The sequence below is a fragment of the Sylvia atricapilla genome, chromosome 5 (genome assembly GCF_009819655.1).
Source record: "Sylvia atricapilla isolate bSylAtr1 chromosome 5, bSylAtr1.pri, whole genome shotgun sequence".
Classification (NCBI taxonomy): domain Eukaryota; kingdom Metazoa; phylum Chordata; class Aves; order Passeriformes; family Sylviidae; genus Sylvia; species Sylvia atricapilla.
Genome location: NC_089144.1, coordinates 8,385,817 through 8,413,203, shown reverse-complemented (window position 1 = coordinate 8,413,203; position 27,387 = coordinate 8,385,817). Strand labels below are relative to the sequence as shown.

The 27,387-nt window shown below is 43.9% G+C and overlaps 1 protein-coding gene across 1 annotated transcript in view; it reads left to right on the top strand.

The window, feature by feature from the left end:
- Positions 1-4,538: 4,538 nt before the first annotated feature.
- Positions 4,539-27,387, top strand: part of GRAMD4 (GRAM domain containing 4) — a 71,871-nt gene continuing 49,022 nt past the window's right edge. The window contains exon 1 of the mRNA XM_066318604.1: positions 4,539-4,654. Coding sequence (XP_066174701.1) covers positions 4,626-4,654 — 29 coding nt within the window. The 5' untranslated portion in view covers positions 4,539-4,625. The remainder of the gene's footprint in view (positions 4,655-27,387) is intronic.

Below are 27,387 nucleotides of genomic sequence, written 5' to 3'. Positions count from 1 at the left end.
GCTCCAGAATATTTTCCTTCTGCCCTTCCCCTATGTCATTTCAAGAATTTCTTCAGAAAAAATGTCACATGCTTTTCTGCTTCAGCTCTCTAGAGTAACTCATGTCCTCTCTGTAACTCCCCAAAACCTGGGATGGTTCTGCTCTCCTACCCTTTCTTCCATTGCCTCCTGTACACACTACCTATTGCATTGCCACCTCTATGTTTTGTTTTCATTTCTACCTTGCAGTCTTCTTTCATGCAGTATTTTCTGCTTGACAAATGTCCTTCAGATGATCTGTCTCCCCACAAGAGACAGTCATACAGGTTATAAGGAACAGGTTATAAGGAGATATCTGATATGCTCAAGAGCATGTACATCTTTGCTGACCCTGTTTAGTACAGACACTGCCTCTGACAAACTTTGCCCACTTACATCCTTGATCATTGTGGCTAAAAGCCCACAGTTTCCCTCTCAGTACGCACCACCTGCAGGGATTACCTGGGGGATGGTCCTCTACCTTCAGCTGATGGATTTCCACTCTTCAGGTGACACATAGTGTGTCAGAGATGTGTTCTCTGCAAACAGAAACTCTCCCTTCCATGGTCCTCAGGTAAATGCTGTTTTTTAAAAAAGTAACACAGAAAACCTTGCTGCATTGGACCACCTATGTACTTTCACCAAATTCAGGAAAAAAAAAAAAAAACAACAACACCCTACATCCTATTTTATAAGAAGTTTTCAGGCTGGTTTGAAAGGTAAAGAATTCCTACTCCAAGAGGGTCGATGAAATAATATGACAAGGGTGGTGATTAAGTCTCACCACAAAGGAAAATGTTGAGTTGATGTAGGTGGCATATAAAACCCCCCACTCTCTTTATGAGTCAGGTAAGCTGCCAGAAAGTGGAGGTGGAATCCGTGGGATGGAGCTGTTTTCATTCCAGCCAGTTAGTAGTAAGCCCTTTGAACAACAAAAAAGATAGTTTAAATAATAAAATATATTTTTTTAAAACTAAGACTCTTATCTAAATAGCAAAATCTAACACTTGCCCTTGATCCCCAATGATGGTGTTTGTAGTCAGTGACAGCCAAAGGAAAAAAATATTAAACAACTCTTCCCCCCACCCTCTGAGGTTAATGTAGCATTTTTGGATTATGCATCTATTCTTCCATCTCCCACCCAATGCATATGATCCTGCAGTCACAGCTCTCTCCTCTCCCTCTGGCTCCAGAAAAAAGGGAAGCTGACAAGCTGAAATCCCAGTCTCACCCCCCACAGAACCTCTTCCAGAGGAAGAGCTTAGCTATGCTGAGGAGAAAGCATTTCTCTTCCAATAGCTGCACAAAAGTGGCTTAACAAATGCATAAAACAAAACAATTGGGGAGGAAAAAGAAAAATATTTTGTGAGATCAGTCCAGCATCCAAGGGATATTCCAAAGATATGGCAGTGTCCCTAATTTAAAATTAAAGTCTTTTCATTTACATAAAAAACTGAACTTGAGAAATGTATAAAGAATGTCATTAGGTCCTTGAGTTCAAGGGGCTTCAATTCCTCCTCTGGTACTGTCAGTGGGAACACAACATCTGCTCTGTTCACAGTGCAGCCTGAGCAAGATGCTTGCTTAAGTACACATCTGAATTTAGGAACATTTCCCACATACTTAATTCTTCAGTCTACCCAACACCTATGTTTGAGGATGGGCAGGAGCAGTGTATTTCACGTGCTAAGAAAGGGATGAAATAGGATCAGACTATCAGCATGAGTAATTTCTTGTATTCAGCTGGAGAGTGAAAGATGTGGAGATATATGTATACAAACATATATTAATATTTAAATAAAATGTGTAAATGTAAGAGAGGAAAAGGACAGTCACCAAAGGAACAGCTTGGAGAAGAAATGTCAAGAGGAAGGTAGAGTTAGGCAGAAGTGGACAGAAGTGAGATGTCAAAAAGAAGAGAGCAGGAGAGGGTCATAAAAAATGACACAGAGGGGAAAAAAAGAGATGTTAGAAGAAGATATATGAAAGGGAAAAAATGAGAGAAAATACATGAGTAGACAAAAAACAGAGAGAGGAGGAAGGTAAAGTAATGAGGACAATGTTTGGTAAGGCAGAAACACTGAAGAATAAATATGACACAGGAAAGAGAGACCCATAAGAAGGGTCACAAGAAGAAAAAAAGACCTTGCACAGCAGAGAAGATGTGAAATAAGCAGTGGGAAAAAAAAATCACCTGCTAGTACAGCACTTCTCAGAGTCACGGGTGAGAGATGCTGCTGTCCCAACAAGGGACAGAGGCAAACCCCAGGAAGTGACAAGCTAAACCCAAGGAGAACAAAGGACAACACTGGGAGAAGACAAGGATACCTTTGTACTAGGTTGCTGCCTTTTGTCTGGAACAGAAATCACAGAGGTAATTGAAACTGCCGCTTAAATCTTACATCTGATACTTGAAAAAAAAAAAAAAAAACAAAACCTCTTCCCCAATACAATCATTCTTCCTTCTCTCTCAATGCTGGATTAAATTAATTACTGTACACTCAACAGTTGTATCTTCCTGCTGGGGAAGAAAACCCCAGACACCATTCTGCTCAAAGTAGACCTTTGTCTCTGGCTCCCTTTGCCTATAGAGGATTCTGTAGAAATCTTTCAGTAGACAAAGGTAAAATTCCTGCAGCTCCAAAATCATTGTGATGGATTTGGCTATCATTAGTAAAATGAGGCAAGAAACAGGAAGGAAAGAGGGGTAAGCACTCAGGAAAAAAAAGCCTTTTTTGTTACTGTAATTAGGAAATATAACCAGTACAGAGGGAAAAAAAATTGCTGTCGGTAAATAAACTGTCACTCCTTTGCACATCAAATAATAGGAACAAGAGGGAGTGTGTGGGAAGTACATTCATATTATCAAATTCTTTCTGATATTAACGTGTTCAATATAATGAAAACATAATCAGGAAAATAACATATTGTAACATAAATACTATGGAGGCTATAGAGAAAAAACCCCAGGAAGATCAGTGTTCCCAGGGTAGTACCAATCCGAGAAACCAGAGCTTTATTAGTAGTAACAGGAGCAACATATGGAGATGAATGAAACCATGTTTGTAAATGTGATATGCAATTGCACGCTCTCACTTGGCTTTCCTTTTTCACGATCTGACTCAGCCTCCACACTCCCCCACCTTTTGATTCATAAATTCTTGATATCAAAAAATAAAAGAGTTACAAAGCCAGCCTGCAAAGGGCACGAGACGACGTGAAATACAAGGACGCTGGTGAGCACAGAACGAGCCATCAATGACCACCCTACAAATGGACAAATCTGGAGATAAGCAGTGGAGACAGGGCCACCCTCTCCAGGGGCTCGCTGGAGGACGCCGAGCAGCAAACCTCAGCTCATCTCCATTGCGGTACAGGCGCATGCTGAGGTAGACAAATCTATTACAAAATTGTATAATATTTTCTTATGCTGCACAGCAGCCGCTCGGTCAGGCAGCCCCTGCATCAGCAAACCCGTGAGAGCGGAGGTGAGAGGAATGAGAAATAAGAGGGTTTCTTATGGCATATACTCCCTTTTTTTAAGCTACGGAGAAAAGATCAGGGTTAACCACAAGCAACGAAAAACACAACAGTGCACGAGCATGGCTTACAGCCCTATACAGGTACTAAATAATTAACAGCCTCACGGAGTGTTGTCACAGTGGGGGTCTGCACACAGGATGACAATCCCTTCTCTCCCTGGGGGCTCCTCAGCGGTGTGCGCTCAGCCTGCAGAGCCCGGCCCGTGGGCACCGCCGGCCCGCCGCGGCCCGGCCTTCGCCCCCAGCCCCGCTGAACCGGAGCTCACCGAGCTCCGGCCATGCCATTCCTACGACCGCAGCAAAGCACCGGCAAGGCCGACAGCGTTTGGGTGCATTCGCCAAGCCCGGAGAACGACCGTGCGGGGCTCGGGGTGCGGCACAAGGCAGGGCAGGGCGGCCCGCACACGGCACCGCGGTGCGGCAGCCCGCACGCTCGGGCAGCGCGGCCCCGCTGCGGACACTGCGGCGTGCGGTGCCCACCGCTGCCGCACCGCAGGCGGCCGGCGCAGGGGAGGGTCTTGCCTGCTGGGCGTCCGGACTCCTCCGCAGGCGAGCTCCGGGCGCCGGGGCGGCGCGGGGCAGGTGCGCACGGCGGGGCTCAGGGGCCGCTCGCTGCCGCTCCGCGCGGATCCGCCGGGCGCCGCGCCGGGTGGGCCGCGGGACCGGCACCCGCCTCCGCTCCCGACCGGGCTGCGACCGGCGGGGCGCCTCGCTGCGCGCCGCCGCCGCTGCGGCCCGGGCCGCGCCGCGCCGCCCATGGCCCGCCCGCCGGCTCCGCCCGCCCCCGCCTCTGCGGGCTCCCGCCGCGGGGCCGCCGGGGGCGGGGCGGGCGCGCAGCGCGGCCCCGGAGAGCGGCTCGGGCGCTGCGGCGGCGGCGGCTGCGCGGGGCGCTCGGCACGGCCCGGCCGCGGACGGGCACCTGCTGCCGCCTCGCCCGCAGCGGCGCCGCGCTTTGTCCGGGCTGAGCGGGCGCGCCCGGCCCGGCCCGGCCCGGCTCGGCACAGCGGCCGGCGGCTCTCGGGGCGTCGCCTGGCTCCGGCGGCCTGGGCACGGCGGGGAGCGTGAATGAGAGTTTGCTCCGATTTCCGAGCAGGGTGAGTGCGGCGCCGGCCGTCTCGGGGAAATAATAATAATAACAACAATCATATTATTTTTTTGGTGTCTGCACCTTTACGTACTAGCCCGGCGCCACCTCCCTGGGGCAGGGTGGCGTGCGGGGCGCGGTGTCTCTCGCCGCCCTCGGACGGGGACCCTCGGGAGGGGGTTGCCGTGTTTTGGTGCCTTCGCTCCCTTTTGTTCGGCTCTCCCGGGGCCGGGGCAGGGGCGGACGGAGGGTGCGGGCCGGTGGCCGGCTGTCCGGGCGGTTGCGGCGGGCGGGCCGCTGTCCCGGTGCTCGCGGGGGCTGTCCGCCTGTCCCCTCCCCGGCTGTCCCCTCCCCGCCCTGGGCCGAGCGCTGGCCCTCTTCTCCTCCCGGCACGGAGGAGCCGCCCTGGGCTGCGGGGACCGGCGCTGGCATCGCCAGGAGGCAGCGGCCGTAGTAAACACAGCGCGTGGGGCGGCGGGGCAGCCGAGAAAGGTCACATCCCTGTGTGCACACGCAGCCCGACCTGTCCGGGCTCCGCAGCTCCGTGGGGACGGCGCGGTGGCCGCCCGTGCCCGCCGCCGGCGGAGCCGCGCTCCCGGCGTTGGCTGTGCTCGGCGGTGTTCCCCGGCTGCGGGCAGGGATCTCCCTTGGCGAGGGAGAGCGGCGGGAGCTGCGTCACACCCTCCTTCACCTCCCCCCGCCCCCGGCCGGGGTGGCAGCTGGGTGGCATCCGATTTAGCAATAGGAGCTGGGAATGCAGGTTCTGCTGTGAGGTTTGGTTCCTGAGCGCTAGCTGTGCCCAGCCGAGTTCAGGGCCGGCCGCGCGTTCGTGTTAAAGAGCAGGCAGCGATGTGCTGATTCCTCGGAGCATGCAGTGTCTGGATGCACCTTGGTGTGGAGCGGGGAGGCACGGGAGTGCTGGAGCGGCAGAGGCAGAGGAATGCTGCTGGAGAGCTTACTCGCAAGGAGACGGAGAGGATGGCATGGTAAATGGCTGTTTTGCAATTCAGGCTGGGAGCCTGGACTCCTCCAGACAGGTCAATAGGTACGCGTGCATTTTGTGGCTTTCCGCGTTCTGCTGTGGGTCATCGCTGAGCTCGTGGGCGCAAATGGGAAATGACAGCTTTTTGTCGTGTTTTTGTGTCTTGCCTTGATGCGGTCCAGGTGTTTTAGATGAGTAAATGTGGTGCTGTTAAGCTTGCGTGATTATGGAATGAATGATGGACAAGTTCTTGGTATGACATTTCCAGTGGTAGTTGAGATGTGTGTGAGGAGAGGAAATATTTAATAAAGTAGGGCTCTCAGGTCCCTGTGCTTTGCATTATCTGGCAGTATTCTGCCTTTGCTTTTAACATGTGATACAGTTTCATTCCACAAAATTAGAAGCGTTTGCTTAACTACTTTTTTTAATGCTGTATTTAGTTATCAAATGCCACATCTAGTTGTTCAGAAAGGGAGTGGTTTTTTTTTTAGTTCTAGTCTGTCTTCTTCCTAAGCTGACAGTTAAGCTACCAGCGCTGAAACTGATGAAATACAGAATTGGTGTTGTTATGGCACTGAATTGTGCAAAATTCCATGACAGCCTGAGTTATGTTTCACTATTTTTCGTATGGTGGCCACAAGAATGTTTGGCTCATCCCTGTGCCCTAATGAAGGTGGTTTTGGGCTGAGATGCCAGACTGAGCTGCAATGAGCCATGTCATGCATCCTGCTCTGCAGGTAAGCTCTTAGAGCTGGTTTCGGACCGTGGTAGGGGGGACTAACCTGAGTTCACGTATCAGACTGATGGAGTTTGGTTTGGTTTTGGTTGTTTTCCTCATTTAACTGTGGCACTACTGTGATATGATTTGCTCAGCATGTCCTTGGCCAGGGGGTGGCTCTCCAGCAGCCTGGGGTTGGCTGCTGCTGTTTGGATGTCTGTGTGCCCCTCCTTGGCATGGTGCAGCTCCTGCTCTGGGTGAAGGCATCACCCAAGCCTTGACCTCCTGCCTGACGCCTTGCCAGCATCGCTGTGTCCTGGTGACCTGGCACTGGGACCTGTGGGGACGGGGAGGAATTCAGGGCAGCAGCTAGGAAAAGCCTGCCCTGGCTCTGCTCTTTCATGGGACCCAGTTTCAAAGAGACTGGGAGAAGGGAGATCCCAAATGAGGCAAAATCGGGCAGGCCTGTTGTCTTTCCAGCTGGAAACTCCCAGTGATTTACAGCAGAAACTGTTCTCTGCCCCTACCTCTTCTCTCCCTGTGAGTGATACTGAAAGGTTATGGGAATAGAAGTTCATTATAAGAATGAATGGCTGGAGCAGTGTTATGTGCCAAAGAGATTCAGTGTTGTTTGAGACCTTGGGGGGAAAAAATCCCAGCTGGAATACTTTATTTTGGCAAGGGAACCCTTGCAGTGTCTGAGAAGTGGTTGGTGCTGCTGTTAGAGGTCAGGTATAGGTCCTGGGTATGAAACATTGTCTGTGGATCCATAGGAAGTACATACATGTGATACTACATATATGTAGTGTGTCTTCAGCATCATTCTGCTACTTGAGTATTCAATCCTTAATACAGAAACGTCAAAGCTAGGGAGAGGCATTAACTGTTTAAGCCCCAAAATGATGACAGATCTGTTGGGAGAATAACAAAGATCTCATTTCTCCTTATTTTGTCTGCTGAAAATTCACAATTTATTTTTTGACTGCATCACCACCAAATCTGTAGGGACTCTTGAACACCAGTCTTTGTTTTGCATAACATATGGTCCCATTAACAATTTTACAGTAAATAATTTTTTATTTAAGGAGTAATAGATCACATTTCCTGATGTTTTGTTTTTTATAAGCCTAGGTAATAAATACTGTTCAGGAAGGCTTGAGTCAAGGGCAACATATACCTCACTGATTTTTTTTTGGGTTAAAGTTATGTAGCTATTTAATGGTTTGTTGTGGTCTCTTCCTTCCTCTCATTACCCTCAGTATTTATCAGGCTTAACAGCAATGCTCTCTAACTTCAAAATCCTGAAAGCCCTGGCTATAACAAAAATACTTCAGAATTATGTTCAGAGAATTCTGTTTTCTAGAATTGGAGGCTCTCTTGTCCAAACCTATGTCAGGCCCAAATAAAGTATGCGATTTTCTAGCTTTATCCTGTAACACTCGTTCTGTTTCTTTTCCTACATAGATTTTTGCAGCTAAAGAATATCTGCGTGGCAGCATCCATGCTAGGAGGAGAGATCACTTTCTCTCATGTGTTATTTTTATGACACAGAGTTTGATCAGAGGGAAAGCTTTGGACAGCAAGTGCTTATTCAGGGTTTTTCAAAACAGATTTTCTCTCTGCCCACTGCCCTTAACCTGGCAGGTTAATCCATGAGGTAATCTGTCCACAGAAATACAGGCAAGAAATGTAGTGCTTCATAATACAGACAAAAAATGTAGCGTAGTCATAATGTTGGATGCTTTGAGGGTTTTGTGTGTTTTGGTCTTTGAAGTTTCTGAACATGCAAGTTTCCTCTTTGCTCCCTATGTTCATCACCGTTGCTATAGGACACACACTCACAGACCAAAGAAACTGGACCTTTTCCTAGAGGTCAGAATTTACTAAAAGACTTATGGTTCAGTTGTGCACGCCCCTTAAAATTTAATGACTTAGTGCTGCTTTTTGTTATGACATAAGAAAATGAAGTAAGGAGTCTTTGAAGCTACTTCGAAGCTACTTCAGACTTCATAAATATTAACAGGCTCTGCAGTCTTCAGAGAGAGTAGGTTCTGGATGTTTTTCTTCACCTTAATAGTATGGTTTCATTTGCACAGTAAATCTTCTTGTCTTGACTAAACTGAAAGAGCAGTTATCAGGTGCAAATCAGAAATACTGTATTTGTGGGTGGGAGCACTCTTGCTTTGTTTCCCCTTCTCCCTTGAACACCCAAACCTTTCTCCTGGTGCCTTCTCTGGGAGCAGTAAATTTAATTCTATGGCTTACAAGACCAGATCTTCAGCAGTCTTAAATATGCTGGTTTTTTTTTTTTTTTTTTTTTTGCTTCTGAGCATACTGGAAGGTAAAGATTTCAACTTGTTCACTTGCATTGAAAAATCCTTTCTATTTGCATCTTGGGTCACTAGATATTTTTAATATTTGCCTGTGTTAATGAGGAAAAGATCCCCACAAGAAGTATTCTCTAAACATGCCTTGAAAATACTTAAAATGGTCTCTAAGGTTAAAAAATAATTTGCATTTTAATAAAAACTGAAATTTTGCTTACTTGCAGCTTCCTATCAATCCGAGGTTAATGCAGAAAGTATTCTGTGGTGGCCCATAAAGAACACTTCACCTGTAGATACAGGTTAGATGAAGGTTGATATATTTTTTTAAAACTTGTTCCAGGTGTTTCATCAGTAATGAAGAGAACTCATCTTTTTGTTTCACAGAATCATGGAATGACTGGGGTTAGAAGGGACCTCTGGAGATACTTGATCCAACCCTTGGCTGAAGCAGAGCCAGCTAAAGCAGGTTGCTCAGGGACAAGTCCAGATGGCTTTTGAGTATCTCCAAGGATGGAGACTCTAGAGCCTTCCTGGGCAGCCTGTGCAGATTCTCAGTCACCCCCACAGTAAAAAAAGTGTTTCCTGATGTTCAGAGAGAACTTCTGGTGTTTCACTTTGTGCCCATTACCTCTGCTTCTGTCACTGGACACCACTGAGCAGAGCCCAGCTCTGTCCTCTCTACACCCTCCCTTCAGTTTTTTATATACATTTATAAAATCCTCCCCTTGAGCCTTCTCTTGTCCAGGCTGAGCAGTCCCAGCTCTCCCAGCCTCTCCTTACAGCAGAGATGCTCCAGAGATGCTGGACTATCTCCAGTATGTCCATGTATCTCTTGTGCTGGGGCCCTCAGAACTGGGCACAATACTGCAGTTGTGGTCTCGTGTTTCCCGGTATCCTTTAAAAATAAGAAACTTCTGAAGTAAATTGTGCATGTTTTCTTTTTTGGACGCAGGTCCAAGAGATCACTTTGGTGCTGTAAATCACTGATGCAGCTTCTGAGTACTTTTGCTCTTCCATAGTAGCTAATGTTCCTTGTTTAAAACATTTCAGCATTTTCCTGATCCCATCAGTGCAGGCTTTGACAACTCTTTTGACCTGTGATTAAGGGATTTCTGACTGGGTTTACTGGCTACACATGCCTAATAAGCGTAGCATCGGATGCTGAGTCACAGGGGGACGTGTTTTTGGGGTGCGTTGATACAGACTGCTGTCTGAAACAGAGCTTGCTGCAGCTTAGAATGAATGTGTGCTTACATTTGTGAGGGCACATTCCTGCTGGGGGCTGGTTGGGTTCTCCAGCAGCCTCCCTTGTCCTCTGTTGGGGCTGACCTGCCTGGCCCCTGGGCACCTTCTGCGTACCTGCATTTCCCCAGAGATGAGCCAGGAGGTGAGCAGCTGTCTGCAGACCAAACTGAGAGAAGTTTGGATGCTGTGTGCGTATACGGGTAATTCTGTAGTTGATGTTAAATACAGAATTTGTAAACAGGGGCTTTATTTTTAGGTCAACGGGGTTTCTATTTTTAGGTGAACACTTCAAGGTGGAGAATAAAGATGTTGGTGTAATGCTGCTAGCACTGGTCATGGACAGGAGGGAGAGAGAAGAGCAAGAAAAAGGCATAAAGCACAAAATATCACTTTATCCTTGGGTTTTACATCAGACTCCTTGAGAGGGGATGCTCATTTCTTTACCGTTAAGTGTCCCCTTCTGTTAATGTAGATATGTACGGTTGATTAAGGTAGGATTTTTGAAGATTCTTAAAGAATGTAAAAAAATCATGTCAAAAAAGCAGTTGGCAGTTGCTTGCCTTCTCTATGTCCAAATATAGTGGTTAATAGGCACCTTTCAAAATTTCTTAGTATTCCACCAAAAGTAACTTCACAACACGAGAGGTCTGTAGTTACCTTAATTGGAAAGAACAAAACCATACTCTTCAAGCTGGACTGATGCATGCAATTAATGACTGAGTACAATTAGTTTCCAGCTGCTACAACTCTCTTACCGGATTACTTGACAGGAGTATCAGCAGTTTGTATTGGTATCTAGCATTACTAATGCTTGGGATTTTGCCATGTTTAAAAGCCACTTGTTCCGTCAGTATTCATGTCAGGTATCAGAGTTACTGCCATACAGAACACATCAAATTCACTGGTTTGGAAACCCACCAATTTTCAGAAGTCTAAAATTAGTACTAGATTTTTCAGGGAAGGGTACACAAGCATCTTTAGATGGCTCTCAAGGCAGGGTTTAATTCATAAACTAAAATGTATCATTAGCTTAAATTTTGAAAACTGGCTTCTTAAGTTAGAAATGTTCATGAAAAATCTGACTTCTTAAGAGAATTTTAGCTTTAGCGGTACCTTCAGAAAAAAGTTGTCCTGCCTTTCACTATGTATTTTACTGCCTGAGGTTCCACATTCCTTCTGCGTTTGGAAAATGGTTTGCATGTTTTTCTTTCTTTCTGGATCTCTCCTCTGCATTCCCAGGTGTGCACCGTAACTGCTTTAAAATACCTTCCTGCACTTCTCAAGGTTAAAAGCGTGTTGTAATTCCTGGGGAAGTGTCACAGGGCTACAGAGAGGTGTGCAGATTTCTAGCTGTCAGCAGTTTTTCAGGAATGTCAGAGCCATAGGGGTGGGGAAGCATTAAGGTATGTGGAGAAGGATCTCTTAAAATGCAGGCATTTTTTGGACTTCACCTTGAGTAGTCCCTGCTGCTGTGTTGATGAGGATATATTTTTATTCTATGTTGTTTTTTAGAGCCCAGTGGTGTCTGTAGCTGTAAAGCTTCAGGGGCCCACCTAGTTGTGTTAGGGCTGGTGAAGGTGTCTAAACCCTGTAATTTACTGTAATTTGCGCCAGATCAGAATCCAGGCAACTGTATGTTTGTGTGCTTTAGGTAAAACTGCATCCCATGACACTTCTGTAGTAGCGGTACCACTATCAGTGTCAGATTTTGTTCCAGGGATATCCCGGAAAATGGGTGAGTTTATGCTTTCTGCACTGTCTGGAGAGGATGGGGTGTCCAGTTTGAGCCTTACAGATCTTAACAGCAGAGACCAGTCTGAAAATACCTATAACCCCATTCTGGTAGTGCAGGGAACAATAGCCTGGGCTCCTGAGCATTTTGTGAAATGCTCAACTATTGCAATGAGATACCAAGTTAGAACAGGAAAAAAACCAAAAAAACATTTTAAGCACCCGAAGATGAAATGCTGTGTACCTTCAATGTGAGATTCCTTGCAGTTGCATGGCCCCTGTTGCATGATGAACACAACCTTTACCTGATTCACATCAAGTGCAGGAAGGACTGTGCATTACAGACCAATCTCTGAACTCATTTTTGTGTTAGGGTCTTTCTTCATCTTCTCTCTCCCTTGCCTTTTCCCTTATGAGACAGGGAGTGGTGCTGAAGGAGTTGCCTGCTCATACCTTGCTGTCTGTAGCTGAGATGTTTGAATCCCAGCAGCTGCCATCCTGTTTGTGTGGAGCAAAGGTAGCTATGAAGTGTGGAACTTGGGACCAGTGAAACATCCAAAGCATCCTGATGAGACTTACACTTGGGTGTCTTTGGACTGGTGGGTTCGTCAGATAACAGTAAAAAACATCTCTGTTGAGTGCTAGGTCTTGCATCACCCTGCAAGGATGATGTCATTGGAAGAAGCAGGAAAAAGGGGCAATCTGTCTGAATATATTCTTTATGTAGTCTTACTTTTCAAAGCATTAAACCACTGCAGGTGTTATTACAAATTAGAGTAAGTTTATAATTCTTTGCACTTCTGCAGTGCTTTTATCCTATATCTCACACTCCTTTAAAAGTTAATTTTACAAAATAACCCAGAAGATATCTCCAAGTGTCCAAGATCACTTTTTGTACAGAAATGTAGTATGAATGCAGTGTGGCTTGGTTTTGTGTAAAAGCCTGTATGGTCCCAGCAGCCATGTGGGATCACCTGTGGTTGTGCAGAGGGGAATGTGAACAGTGTGGTTGGGCACATTATCCTTGAAGAGAGCTGCCAGCTGCTGCAAGGTGCTGTGCTTGCAAGATTTTCTTCAGATGTAAGAGCTTCCTGGAAACTTGCAGTAAATGAAACTAATGTCAAGAGTTTTCTGCAGAAATGCGAACTCTCTTCTTTTCTCTTCCAGATTATCTGAAGCAAGCCCTTTTCTATTTGAAAGAAATTTTGTGAATACAAAAGCTTTGGATACTTAAGAAGGATCTCGGCCTATTTAGAAAAACTTTGTCTTCCCTCCCTGGCAGAGTTGTTTGTGGGACTGATGATTGTACATACATTCAACAACTCTTTTTACTTTCAGTCATGGAATAACCAGCCAAAGTGGGATACTTCTGACTTTCCCAGAAAACTGTATTAGGCAATATTTTTACAGCAAATACACTCTTTGTATAGCTATTTCTGCTTCTTTCCTGTTTTTTCCAGTAGCAGTCTTTCCCCAGTTTGAGGGTTCTGCCAACAAAGGTTCTATCTAATGCTGGATCACTTATGCCTCTTGAAAATAAATGAAGCGCAAATACCATTTCTTGGAATATTTTGCAAGAGGAATGTGGAACTTTGTTTAGCAGTTTGAATTTGCTTGGTGAAGCTCTCTGGCCCTTGCAGTCCTCTGTTAAAGGAGAGCAGGGACAGTATATGCTTTTTGAGAGCGAAACAATGGCTGACATTTTCAGTCCAGTATTCCTGGTGCAGTGCAAACCTGGCCGTGTCCAGTGTCCACTTTGGATGTCACTTGGATGCATTCAGCTAACCTGGTTTGAGACAGTACAAGGATCTGTTCAAAACTCATTTTGTGTTTTGTTGTTAATACTTTGAAATTGCATAAATATTTTTTTTTCTTTAGCAATGAACTCTAAGTATTAAGCTGTTGTCTGTGACTCATTAGTCTGTTGTTGGTGACAATTAATTCATGGAAAATCCTTCCATGCAGTTTATATTCCTTATTGTCTGAAGCAAACGACAGCTGTTTGTTTTACCCTGAAGGAGGCTTTCTTCTCATCTGGCTTAAAGTTCATAATAACATCTGAGAGCGAATATGAAAGTACAGCAGACCTCATTCACTGAACAAAATATTTTGTGTGTGTATATTTAACTGTTGAACAATTGTGTTAGATGGGTTTTGAAAACACTACACATAGACTGACACAAAACTGAGCATCCGTTTCCTTGCTTTTTTTACTTCCTCTTCTCATTTCAAAAGCTCCAGCAGAACTAAGTGTTGGTAGTTACACAGGGTGATGTTTTCTAGAACTTTATAAATCAATGGTTATGTTGCTACGTGAATACTGCATTCTTGTAAAAGGCAGGAGAAAATTCAGTTAAAGACACATATACTTACTGGAAACACTGTGAAGGGGTTTGACCTTGAAGATGACTGAACGACCACAGATTGCTCATTATCTGACGTGGGACATGGGAAAGTGTGTTTAGGAAGCAGATGCATTGCTGATGTTTCTGAACCACAGAGGAAGCACCAGACACGAACCCTTGAGGTGGATTAGCTACAAGCATGCAGGTTTTCTTTTCTTACAAGTTGATAACTGAAATAGCTTATTTTTATGTTTAAATAAGGACTTAGTAGTAGATTAATATTTTAAAGTAAAAGTTGTTTTGAAAACTGCAGTCATAACTAGCAGTGTGATTACAGTCCAGTGTGCACCCTTGTTAAGAATGCCAGTATGAAGTGGTCTGACCTCTTCTGTAGACATGTTAACTATATACCAAATCCAAAGACTTTTTTTTCTGTCCATGTGTGAACTCTTGGTCAAAGTTCTTGGTGCTAGTTATATAGAAATCAGATGCAGCTTTGTGATCTCAGTGTCAGTTGTGATTCCTGGGCATTCAGAAACCTTTGCACTGAAAACAGTCTTCTAATTTGGAAAAACTTGCTTTCATGTCTCTGGATTGTGTGCCTGCCTTTTCTAAGGAATGGGTTTAGTCAGGAGAGTTTTTTATTTTGCTTGTTGCAGTTTGTCTTTTGAAAAGCCTGATGCCTCTGGTAAGCTGTGGGGCATCAAAGTTGAGAGCAGCAACAAAAAACTAGAACAGTCCCTGATTAAAACTGCTGTTTAGTTTCTGAAGCTTTTGTACTGTTCAATAAATGGAATGGTTTGGCAGGGATATCCATGGGAGGATGAATTATCCCTTCATTGTGTATTTACAGCTTTTTGTTTCACCCTGAAGACAGCAGGTCCATGTTACTTGTCAATTCTTCTTCCAAGACTAAGGTGTTGTTTAGAGCAGACTCCCATTTCCAGCCACAAGTCCTGTTCAAGTTTAGTCCACCTGCCTAGATCCTGCAGCTGGATGGAGGCTCCAGATGTCTGCAACAAAAAAAATCCAAAGATACCATCTTTCTTTTCCTTCTTCTCTCCCTTCACCAAATTTGATATTTTGTAATTTGCTTCTAGGCACATTTTGCTCTGGAGATCCCTAAAATATTCAAGAATAATGTGGTGTAACTTTTTCTTTTTTTTTTTTTTTTTTTTTTTTTTTTTTTTTTTTTTTTTTTTTTTTTTTTTTTTTTTTTTTTTTAATATGCTAATCATGTAAGCAAATCATAGGTTTGTGGGAGTTCAGTGCTAGTTGGTGGTTCCATCATATTCTGCAATCTTGAGTATACTTCTGACTTTAATGCAAAAAGTCTCAGAAATCCAAGTTTCCATGACTTTGAGAGACTGTATCTGCTAAAATATTTGTGTTGTATAAACAAAAGGCTTGCTATCCCTATACTGGAATTTGAGCCTGACTTGTAATTCAACTTTTGGGATCCTTCTTGAAAAGTGAAATCTGGTTTAGGTTTTAAAATTCCAAGATTTTTTTTTTAATATGTAAATATTATTTAAGTAATTGGGAATTTGTTAGAGCTGGAAGAAATCCCAGTTAAGAAGCTGACAGAAGTGCCAAAAATGTCACTCTCTGCCTTCATTTGGACTCCATTCCCACATTCCTTAGGGAGTTTTCAGGAGGTCTTTGGAGGTCTGTGGGTGGTCCAGCTGGTGAGGTGGCCTCTCAGTTTTAACATGAGGGACCACTGCCTTCTCTCTGGCTTTGACTTAGAAAAACACATCATTTTGTAGGAGTGGCTGCATAAAGAACGGTGGGATCTCTCCAGAAGTCTCATTTGTGGACTGAGGAAGCTTTGGAATGGACCCAGCTGGAGTGGTTTTATGGTGGCAGGTGGTGGATGGTGTGAGGACCGTGGCTCCCCCTGCTCCTTGCTTCTTACCCCAGACAAGATTGCTTGGAAAGATGCCCTGTGTGTACATGGCTCTGCCTCAGAGCACTTTGGCCTTTGCACCTTTATCACTGCCAGCTGAAGTGTCAGCGTGGCATAAATAAGTCAGATCAAGGAGTGTAATTCTGGCCCTCATCCCAGCCTTAGAGGCAGACGTAAATGCCATCCTCTAGCTGGCTTTTAACTTGTTTGGTCTGATTGAAATGATGAGTGATATAATCTTATTTCTTCTCCCTTAGTTTCTTCGCTTTGTTACTAAACTCCCTCCTGCTATCTTTGCATTAATTTGGGTCTATTTTGAGTCTGAAGGCTCAACATGTGCCAGGTTGCTATTTGCTGTCATTGGGTTTGGATTATCTTAGCAGCCTGACAGGCTTTGCGTTGTATCTGTGACATTTTGAGACAAGAAAGTACTGGGTGGGTTTTTTTTTTTTTTTTTTTTTGTAATAGAGCATAGAAGAAGTATGGTAATTTAGAGTGCTTTTACAGGCTTGGTTAATGAACCAAAAAGCTGATCCATCAAGTATAGACACCATTGGATTCAGGTGTTACCCCATGTTTGGGATTGAATGGACCAATCTGGCAAAGATTTTTTTTTCCATGTGTTCAGTTCATGTTGAAACCTAGTGGAAAACTTGCTAGTACAGCTGTTTCAAGAGAGGAGCTGTCTTCTCTTGGAAGAAATGCCACTTAGCAAATGTGTGTGCTTTGGTGGTGATGCCAACAGCAGGTTCCCCCTTTGCAGAGAAGTACAGCTGGATTTGTTGGTATGCCCTGCTTTATTTAAAGACTTGCTCTAAGATAATCTTGTTCCAGTTGTTTCAAGCAGCTTCAGATATGTAGTTGTTAACTTGTGTGCATAACTTTTTATCATCAGCAGTTATGAGGCAATAGAATATAAAAGACACCATTAAAACGTTAATTTTTTACGAATATGACCAAATTAGTACGAGCTGGGTAAGCTTATGGCAATAAGCTCAGCTGTTTGGTTTGTTAGGAAGAGGCTTTGTATCTTCCTTGCAGACTTACGTAAAGCACAATTTCCGTGTTTCCTTGAAATTATGGATTTTTCTTTAGTTTTCCTTGACTCTATTCATGCTTTAAGGAAGCCTCAGAATTGCTGATAGAAAGTGGCTGCTCATCTCCATCTTTTGTCCCTGTTCCTATGCAGCCATGTGTGTGCACCAGGCTGCAGAAGGTGGGGAGCTGAGCTGCTCTGTGTGTGTGTGAAGGTGAGTGGGTTATGATGCTGGCTGGAGCTCATTTCCAGCTGTGTGGAGTCTCTTGAGCGATGAGTTATTTTGGTTTTGTGTGCAAAATGAAAGAGGTTTTGTCAACTTTGGATTTGGGAGAAAATACAAGAATGCATGGGAAACTTGAATAGGTGTGGGTTTTTATTTTTTCCCCTCTCTCCCTTCTCCATCATTCTTTCCGAGGTTATTCCACTTCCTCATAGGCTGTGGTCCCCATCTGTAACTGTTGGTGGGGTGAGGGGATGGACTTTGCTCAGCCTCACCTTCATGTTTCTCCATCAGTTGCCTGTTGAACTCTCACTACTGCTAAGCATTTATGGCAGCCTTTTCCTGGGCTGGGCTGATGTCCATCTTCAATCCTTTCCTTGGAGCAGTGAGTGGTACCATCCAAAGTGGCTTTTTAGACAGCAGTTGATAGCTGCAGGCACAGGTTTTGGGGAAAGAGCGTGGAGGAGATACCCAGACAACAGCTGCTTATTGGAAGAATCAGATTTAATCGCAAAGATTTCTACTGAGTTTTGCTGTCCAAAGCATGTTAAAATCAGCATGTGAACTGAAGGATGTGCAGTTATGGCAGAAGACCCAAGCAGTTTACTGAACAGAGTTAACTTGCAGAATTGTGTTTCTATTCCTTAAGTATCTAGTTTCTCCCAGGACTGTACTTTCTGCTCCCTGGTGTGGCTATACTAGCTGGGAGTTTGGTTTGGGTTCTGTTTTTTTTTTTTTAAATTTAAGACTTCTATTGTAAGCACGAGGACAAAGAGAAGATATTCTGGCTACTGTGGAAATGATACAGAATGATGTGAGAGAATAAAGGTTTGCTCCTGCAAGGAAAATTACCTTGAGCAGCAGGGCCTTTCAGTCTGGAGCTTGCCGTTTTCCTAGGTTAATTATTTAAACAAGTAATTGCAGTTCAGATATCAAAACTGTCTCGGGTACAGTGATTTCTTTCTTTTTACAGCAAATGTTACAGCAGTGCAGTTGGACTTAGATAAAGGGTTGCGGTCTGAAGCCATGCAGGAGGGGTATGTGATAACTGGAGACCAAGTTCAGTGCTTTCCTGTGTCACACAACTTCCTCTGCTATTTCCTAACTCTTCTACGTGGAGTAAAATACCTCTCTCATCTTTTGACAAGCTGTGTGGGTGGAATGAAGGAGGCTCTTTTCCAGAGTGCTGCTTTCCAACAGAGCTGCTGTCAGTCTGGTGGGAACTTGACCTTGACTTTTTGACTTTGTGGTAAGATTTCAAAGAATAGTTTATGTTACTTTTACAATTGGCTGTGTAGTACAGACACTGCCAGAAATTAAGCTGGTGCCTGAAGCCAGACTTACTGTAAAAGACTTGATCTTTCAGTATTACCCCTTCATTTAACTTAGTCTGATAAATCCCATCTTTGTGTGTTGTGCCTGTCCTTTTACATTATTTGTGCAATCTTTTATATGATATGTTTAGAATTTAGAGGTTGACATGATGAGTAATTATAACACTGCATTCTTGTGTAATCCATGGTGTGTTTTAACTGTTTGTAGCACCAACTTCAGAAGCATTTTCAGGTTTTTATTGGGACAGAGGAACAAGGAATAGAATTAGCAGCAGCTCTGCTTCTTGCAAGGAAATGTCTGTGATTTGGGGATTATAAGCATTCTTTGTGAGCTCAGGGCCAGTATTCAGGAAGGAAATAAAAGATTCTGAATTATAGTAGTGATTGTAGTTGGCATGTGCTATGTCTTTGTAGTTCTTCATGGGTCAGCAATATTGTGTTTAACCACAAGGAGAGAAATTAAAAATCTTTAATGCATTAACATTATTTTTATAACTACATGGCAGTTGGAGAGCTATTGGTGTTTGGTAAAACGCTGAGTTCTTTTCCTCAGCCATGTCTGTCTTGATTTTTGTAGTCAGCATAGCTGAAACACTTGATTTTTTTTTTCAACATTGACATTTCAGAAGGTAAATGAATTCACAGACAGCAGGTTAAAACTTGGAGGAACAAGTTACGAAGTGTTATACACAAAATTACTGCATCTTGGGAATCTTTCACCGATCGCTTGCATCTGAATGGTTTCATGTTAACTGGATACTCACAAAGTTCTGGTGTTGGCTTCTACTGAATTGTCTCGGTAAATTGAGGGAAAACCCTCAAAATAGACCACCTTGCTGTCCTCTGGCCCATAGTCTTGTTCTCAGTGAAGTGCCCTGATAAGTATGTGATTTTGGAAGTGTGAGCCTGGCCCTGTGCTTTCTTGGTGTCAGAGGGTAGAGGGGGTTTGTTTTATGACGGCACGTTTAACACAGCAGCTGGAGCTCTAGTCTTGTGCCTGTTACCTTGAGCAATCCCTTGTGTGTGGCCTTGCCGTAAGTGAAACCGTGATGCACAGGAGGCTTGGCACTGTGGCTCAGATGTGTGAGGTGCAGAGGTGGGTGAGGGCTGGGACAGGCACTTTGAGCCCTGGGTTGTGCTCTCAGCTGTGCTCCTGGTGTCCGTGCTCAGTAGAGATCGGTCAGGCTGCGGTCCTTAGCCGTGAGCTGTGTCCTGCTTCACATGGCTACAGCTTTGTTTATAGATGCAGCAAAGGAATGCATAGACTTTTTTTCAAAACTAGACGATGCTATGTACCTTTGCTCTGTTTTCATGGACTGCTGAGTGAACTATGATCAGACATGCTGAGCTGATGAGGTATTTGCTTCTAAGAGTCCTCTCAGAGAAACACCTGCTAGGACCAAGCCAGTCTGTGTAGACCTTGGAAGGCTGTTCTTGAAGAATCTTTTTTTTAAGCTTGGATTGCAGCTCATTTCTAGTGTCTTTTTTTCTTAGCAGTGCCTTCATTCTCTGATTTATCTGTAGTTATTCCTCCGAAGATGACGAACATGTAGTTGAGGTGATGAAAAACTTGGCATCAAAAAGGTCTCAATAACTTGCCCTTTTTTAACTTGAAAGGATAGAACCAAAATTCTTCAGGACTGGCAGGGCTCTTGCTTTTTCTAAACAGTCAGTGATTACCTTCTTAATAAACTTAATAGTCTGCATAAGATGCTTCTGCTAGTATATATACTTCTGACTTTAAATATTTATTTTCAAGTAGATTGTGAAAGACCAGCATTATTCTGAGTGTTGTATGAAGTTAGAGTTCTCACAGTTTCCATTTGAGCAATGGAAGAGGAGATAAATGCAGTGACAGCCTTATCTTACCCTGTGTTAGTTGTATCCTGTCCTTCTCCCCCATTTGTCACCCCCAGGTCTCTGTTTTATGGGCAGAAGTTGTGCTTGATGAGAGCAGCACTTGTTGTAGCCCCAGCTTCTTACCTGTTGGAAGTCCACCCAGTTCTGAGCCGCCTGAACCTTCTGGTACACAGAGGCTCTTGCTAAGCTGGTGATGCTCATCTTCCTGTCTTCACCCTCAGCTCTGCCCTGACTAATAGACAGAATTCAGAGCAAGGAAGCAGAAAAAAGCCTTTTGTCAATGCCAAGCTGTGACACACTCTTCCCTGTCCTTCAGAGCAAGGACTGAACCTCTGACGTCCGATTTCTGAAATGTGCCTTGTGGCAGCTTCGTAAACACTGTCCTTAGGGTGAAGCTTTGCAGTTGTTTAACCTCATTTAAGTGCAGGTGGCTGCTGTAAAAGGATGCTTTCTCTCTCTGCCCACCACCACAAACATTTTCTGTGCTGGAGTAGCAAAATCTCCAACAATCTGTGCTTCCCTGACTGAGCCTGCATCCCTCTCTGCTCTGATTAGACTGACCTTGCCAGAAAACAAACACAAAAATTAGTTGCTCAGCAATGAGCTGATAAACTGCATGAGTGATGAAATGATGTAAAGGCTGTGGCAGAAATGAACGGGGTTGCTCCCTTTGGTGTCAGCCTGAGATCTAGTGGGCTTCAGATTTGGCTGGGCTCCTCTGGGATTGGGCAGGGAACAGAGCAGAGGAGAAAGGAGGACTCAGTGGGTCACCAGGAGTGGAGAAGTTTGTCAGCAGTAGCCTTTATCACATCATGCTAACACTTTCACAGGATATCTGCCGTGGCTTGAACTGGTGGCTCTCAGTCCATGCATGCTGCTGGGGACCTCTCTGCAGGCAAAGTCTTCATGCAAGGTTTTTTGTGCAGCTCTGTTGGTGGCATAATCAGTGTCTCGCTTTTATTTTCTCCCATACAGGTGTCCTGAGGAAAAACGAATTTTATCTTCCTGTTCAGGAGTTAAAACTCTCCATTTACAGACAAACTAATTTAACAAAGCTTGCTAATTTTCGGTTTCACAATGAGAGGCAGAGGTTTCGGGATGACAGACAGAACTGTATGTGATGGCTCTGTGTTAGTGGAAGAGGTGTTAGGGTAAGTGAGGAGTTAAGGGCAAAGTAAAACTCCCACAGATACTCAGTGGAAACAATTGCTGCCTTTTGTTCCTTGACACAATGGGTGTGACCTGGATAGGTACCTGTGTGTGGTTTGGCTTTTTTTTTTTTCGTGAACCAGTCCACCCACAGTTTTCCAGTGGTGGTCGAGTCAAGGCCCCCAGTTTCAGCTGTCTTGGACACTGAGCAGCAGCTCCCCTTGCTCCATCCTTCTGCCTCTGGCTGACTGAAGGGCTGCTCCCCAGGCGCTTGAGGGATTAAAGTCTGCAACTCTGCACGAACTCATTTTGGGAATGTCTGCTTTAACATTTTTGCCAAATAAGTGTGAAGTACTGTTTGAGGAGGGTACAGAAGAGTGCCCTCCAGCCCCAAGGCACCATGTTCTGTGTTTCCTCTCTTCTCCCAACCCTTTTGTTTGCAGCAGCCAAGCTGAAGGGTTTGAAGGCGAGTCACTTTTACTCTGCAGTCCTGATTTGTCTCCCAGGGAGCTTAATGCGAGCTGAATGACACGTTACTCTCTTTTGGGGGGGAAAAAAGATAGATTTTAGCGTAATGCATATTCATGAAGCTGTATTATGGTTGCTGTGACAACTTCACCAGTGGCAGTCGAGGTCTGTATGTTGAACTTCAGTCTCCAGTACCCATATTGAACCATAAAATATGTTACACAGCTTTCCACTTTTTTCTTCCTCTCCTCCTCTTCCCAGTCAGTAGATAATTGGAGTTATTTGATGCTTAATTAATAGATGGATCTGGTTAAGTCTGCAACACCAAAGCACAGCTTCCTGTTGATTTCCAAACTGTGTTAACTGAGTGTTCTGCTGGGAGTCTGTAACGCAGAGGAAGTGATTCTGATGGGATTTTTTTGTTCATCTCCCTTTAAACTTAAATGCAAAACAATCCTGAGTTACTAAGCATGATGTTGGTTCAAAGGCAGCCTGATAACTTGATCTATCATAAAAAAAAACAAAACACCAGAGTCCATCCCCCTAGTCTATCCCTGTTTAATCTATCCATTCCTAGAGTTTTAAGGACTCCTGACCCTGAAAGGAGCTTTTAGTAGATGTTACTCAAAACCAGAAAGAAAATCTGTTCTGGGTATGTTATGACCCTGAAGCCAAGGGTGATGTAATTGGAAGAAGACTTGACCAGACTGTGACACTGAGGCAGTGAATATTATTTCAGGATGAACCTGTTGTGCTGAGTGTGTAGAGAGCTCAGTTTGAAGATTTGTTGGTGTGTTTATTGATGTCAGAAATTGAAGGCACTTGCCCAGCGCTTATAATTTTCACAGAGCATTTGTAAGGTGCTCTTGGCCAGTCCTACTGAATGTTTGGCCTCAGGTATTGCAGTCTTGGTTTCCAGTGACAAGTGATGACATCTTTCTGTACTGAGGCTCTAAACTGGTGTATTGTCCTGGATGAGCTCAATCCCATGTTGGGGCTGCACTGACTGTGAGCTGTGCCCCTTTTCTGTGCTAAATGTCTTTGTAAGGGCGAGCTTAATGTAAAGTTTTCTTGAAAGGTGCCAACTTCGCCTTTACAAAACCACTCTCAGTTGATCAAGAAGAGGTGCTGTGGATAAAGTTTGGCTTTCTTCGCAGATGGGAGACTTCTGGAGAGTAGTTTGGGAGAAGTCTGTGCACAGGGGGAAGAAAAGTATCCTTTTATTTTATCCTGTGCTCTAGGGTGACCCTGCTTGAGTGGGGAGGTTGGACCAGATGACCCACTGTGGTCCTTTCCAGCCTGACCCGTTCTGTGATTCTGTGAAAAGCTGAGCAGACTAGGAGCTCTCTAGTTAATCTTTGTCTGGTTAGTTTCTTAAATATTAATAAGTACAGAATGTTCAGAAAGTGACTTGAAATGACATTCCATTCATTAAAATGAGAAACTGGGGGGAAAAATTATGTAGCAAGAGGGAACTTTTTGCACAGAACATTATACAGAGGACTCTGAATCTGTATTAGGCTTAGATATACCCACTGTTACTTCCAGTTTTAGGTAGACATGTCTAGAAAAGAATACACCAAGCTTTTAATTTTCAGTGTATGTGGCTGGATTGTGTTTGTCTTGTGTTACTGTCTCCTGTCAACTCGCAGGATATTATTCAGGAGCATTTCAGTGTAGAAGTAATGAATACCAAACACAGTGCTGATACAGTCCAGTCCCTCAGTTTGCACATCTGTTCCTCAGTGTAAGACCAAAATACCAACACCAGGAAAACTGGTGCTGACAACAATGTACTTGCTCATCCACACACAGCCTGGCTCTTCTTGAATACCAGGGTTCTTACATTGGACTTCTGCAGAAAAGTGTTTTGAGAATGAAAGGACAGTATGGAATGTAAAGATGAGAACTAGGGGTGTGCTAGATTTGCAGGTCATCTTCAGCTTTCTGAAAAGCTGTTTTTATAGCAAAAGAAACATGGGTGCTTTGCAGGTTACTGTACTGTGTCATAGTCTTGCAGGGCCTTTTTGACCTGGGATGAAATTCATCCGTGATGTTTTAAGTGGTTTCTTTGTTTGTTTTCCCTCAGGCTTCAGACTAACACTTGCTGAGGCAATGCAGTTTGACTTTGTGTAGCTGGTTTGTGTTTTGTTAGCAGCTGAGGAAAACGGACTGAGCCCTCTGTTGTGAAGCAGAGCCCTTTCTCTGAAATGTGCGCATGAAGATTTAGCTATTCAATCCCTGCCAGGTCTGCCAGGCCACAGAGTGTACTCGTGTAAAAACTAAATGCAACAGCAGAAAACCGAAGCTATAAACTATTTGTAGGAGACTCGGTGAATTAAGGTGTGACATCAGCAATGCTTTGGGTACTGTGCTGCCCTGAGTTCCCTCTGCATCCCAAACTCTTCCACCTTCATGCAGGAGTAGAAATAGGGTACCAATGGCACAAAGGGCTGGGAGGCTTGTCCATGGGAACACATCTCATAAACAAGTCCCTCCAGATGGCAGGGTGGCTGTCAATATTTCCTGGAAGCTTACTGAAACCTCTCTGTAAATGTAGGCTGAAAAATGTCTTGTAGGTCTCCTTATGTTTTTTATGTGAAAGTTTGGGAAAACTTGATTTTCTTGTTCTTAGTATAGAATTTGGAATGTGAGTATTGGGTCTTAATATATTAATTTAAAATAAAGGTCTGTCAGCTGTTTGAGGGGTTTACATATTACCCCATATTACATATTACATATTATTACATATTACATCTCTTCCCTGGCCCTCTGTAAAAGGAATAAAACTTCAGGCTTGAACGATTTGCATTAGCTGGTAGATATTAATGGCAATTAAAAAGAAAATCTTTAAAGATTATTTTCGCTAGGAGGTTTTTTAAGCATGGGCAAAACAGACCTTTTTCACTTGATTATTGTCACATGTATGACAGTATTGAGAAATGGCAGTGTTTAAAATGCATGGAGTTAAAATACTTGTATTTTTATTAGAGTGTTACATTATTTGTTAATGGTTAGTTTGAAAGCGGAGTGAGATGTGGGTCTGCCTTTGCACTCTGAGCTCCTCCTGTGCAGAGCTGCATGGTGGTTTTGATGGAGTGGGTATGGGGAGTTACAAGAAACAACCTCAAAGTCACAGCTGAACCAGCTGAGCTCAGAATGGGTATTTGGGCAGGGATAGGACCAGGGTCTGTAGACCTTTCACCAGGGAGAAGGTGAGGGATGAATAGCTCTCATTGTGATGCAAGTGTTTTGATATTTAGTTATTTAGTTACTGCATTTTGCAAAAAATCTACATCAGATTCTGGTCTTTCATTTGGAAAAGCTTCCTCAAGTTTATCTAAATTTGACTCAAGTCAGTTGGAATACAGAATCTCCAAGAATCTTTTTTCCTAGTGAAACTGCTGAAATGTCACCATAAAAAAAGTTGCTGGTTGCAGGAACAGGCTGCTGACATAAAAAGCCTGTCTTAGATCCAGCATTTGGCTAGAGGCCAGATAATGAGTTTTCATAGGAGCTTGTTGGCAAGCTTACATTTCTGCTTAGGCTAATGTAATGTAACTGTAAGTAATTTGGGAACCTGATACATGCAAAACAATTTTTAGACAAAATGATCTTATTATTTTTTAATTTTAACTGAGAAGATATTTTTATAAACCAGCTTCTTGTACCTCAAGCATTTTAGAAATGCCTTGGAGTGTGGTTCTTTACTATGTCCTCTTTTAATGGTTAACCTAATGAATAATCCTTTAAAAATATTAACCCTCATGACAAATCTGTCAAATCAGAATGTGTGCTGACTTCATTCAGTGGGGTGATTTAAAGAAAGGTTTGCATTTTTAAAAGGCTAGGTAATAACATACATAAGGGTAAGTCATCAGTTTTGTGAGTAAAAAAGTACTGTAAATATGTTCGTGGGTAGTCTGTTGGCCAGGTTATTCTGTGACCTAAGGCTGAAATGCATGAACCATCCTAGGATGAGAATGGAGCTCAGTTTCCCAAAATGATGCCCATCTCTGGCAGTTATGCCAGTGGGCCTTCTCACTGTCCTTGTGGCTTTTTCAGTCTTCATTCAAAGCTTCATGGTAAGGGTTGGAGATTGCTTTGTCTCAAGATGGTTTTGATGCATCTCATTTCTCACGTGTGATAAGTGAATGTGAATTTATGCTAAGGGGAAAGAAAGCTGAATTCTTATCTTGAACCATCTGTGGAAGTGCTGGATATACCAGGCTATAAAAGATGTCCAGATTTAGCCCTGGCCTTTGAGGAGCAATGGATAAATGTGATTTTAGCAGGAAAAGGCTAAGGACTCCTGTTTCTGTCCAGGACAGCAGTGCTCATCTGTGAGCAATACAGTAACTGCTCCATCTCTAAGAGGGATAGAGAAGGCATGGGCTGCAGGCTTGTCCTCCATCCTTATGGGCTGATGGCTGCCAGCCACTCCCGAAAAGGAATAACACTCTACCATGCTTTATTATTGCCATGCATTGCTGTGTCATTAGCAGTGGCAGTGGGGATGAGGAACAGACAGGATTTGGTTTACAGCTGCTTTGCTGGAGGTGTCTTCCACGGTGTGGAAATCTGGTTGAACATAGATGGAGATCATTGTGATGGAGTCGAGAGCGATAGAGTTGTGCTGGTGCTTATCAGAGGTTTAAACTTCCCTCATACCATTTGTTCCCTAGTAGCTATTAATAGTAGGGCCTAGAGATATTTCTGGATGTGATAGCTGACAAGTTTCTCCATCAAATAGTCAATGAACGAGCAAGAAGTGTTTCTATTTTAAGCATAGCTCTGACAAGTAAAAGAACTTCAAAGAAGAGCTGTTCTTAGAAAATAACCTTGGTGTGAGTTACCACAAGTGTTTCTCTTTAAGTGATAGATTAAATACAGGGTTGCAACTTTAGGCATCTCTGATAAAGGAAGAATTTTGTGGCTTTTTTCTTACCAGCTGTACTCTTAAGGGGTTTGTATTAGTCTAAAACTTCTGTGTTTAATTGAAAGGTGCTAATAAAACCTTAGAAGAGGTGCAAATTAAGTTGTATTTGAAGGGAACGATCCGGTTTGAATTTGGTGTGAATAGTCACTGCCAAAGTGTTAGGGTAGGTTGGGAATCCACAGGGAAAGGTGAAGAGCTCTGTTGAAAAGAGGTTTGCCCTAGGAGGTGAGAATTGCTTAGGTGCAAAGGCTGTGGTAGCAAAAGATTGTCCTGTTTTACTCTTCCTTTTTACTCCAGTAGTGACATGTGTCTGAAATTCCCTTTGCCCTTTGATCTCACGCCAGTGGCTGGGATGATGTGCCATGAAGCTCAGCCTGGAGAGGATGGTAGTGCTGACCAGAGGACAAAACGATTGCTCCAGTAACAAGTGCCTCAAAATAAATTCTTTTAAAATCCATTTGCTAGAGCATGACATCA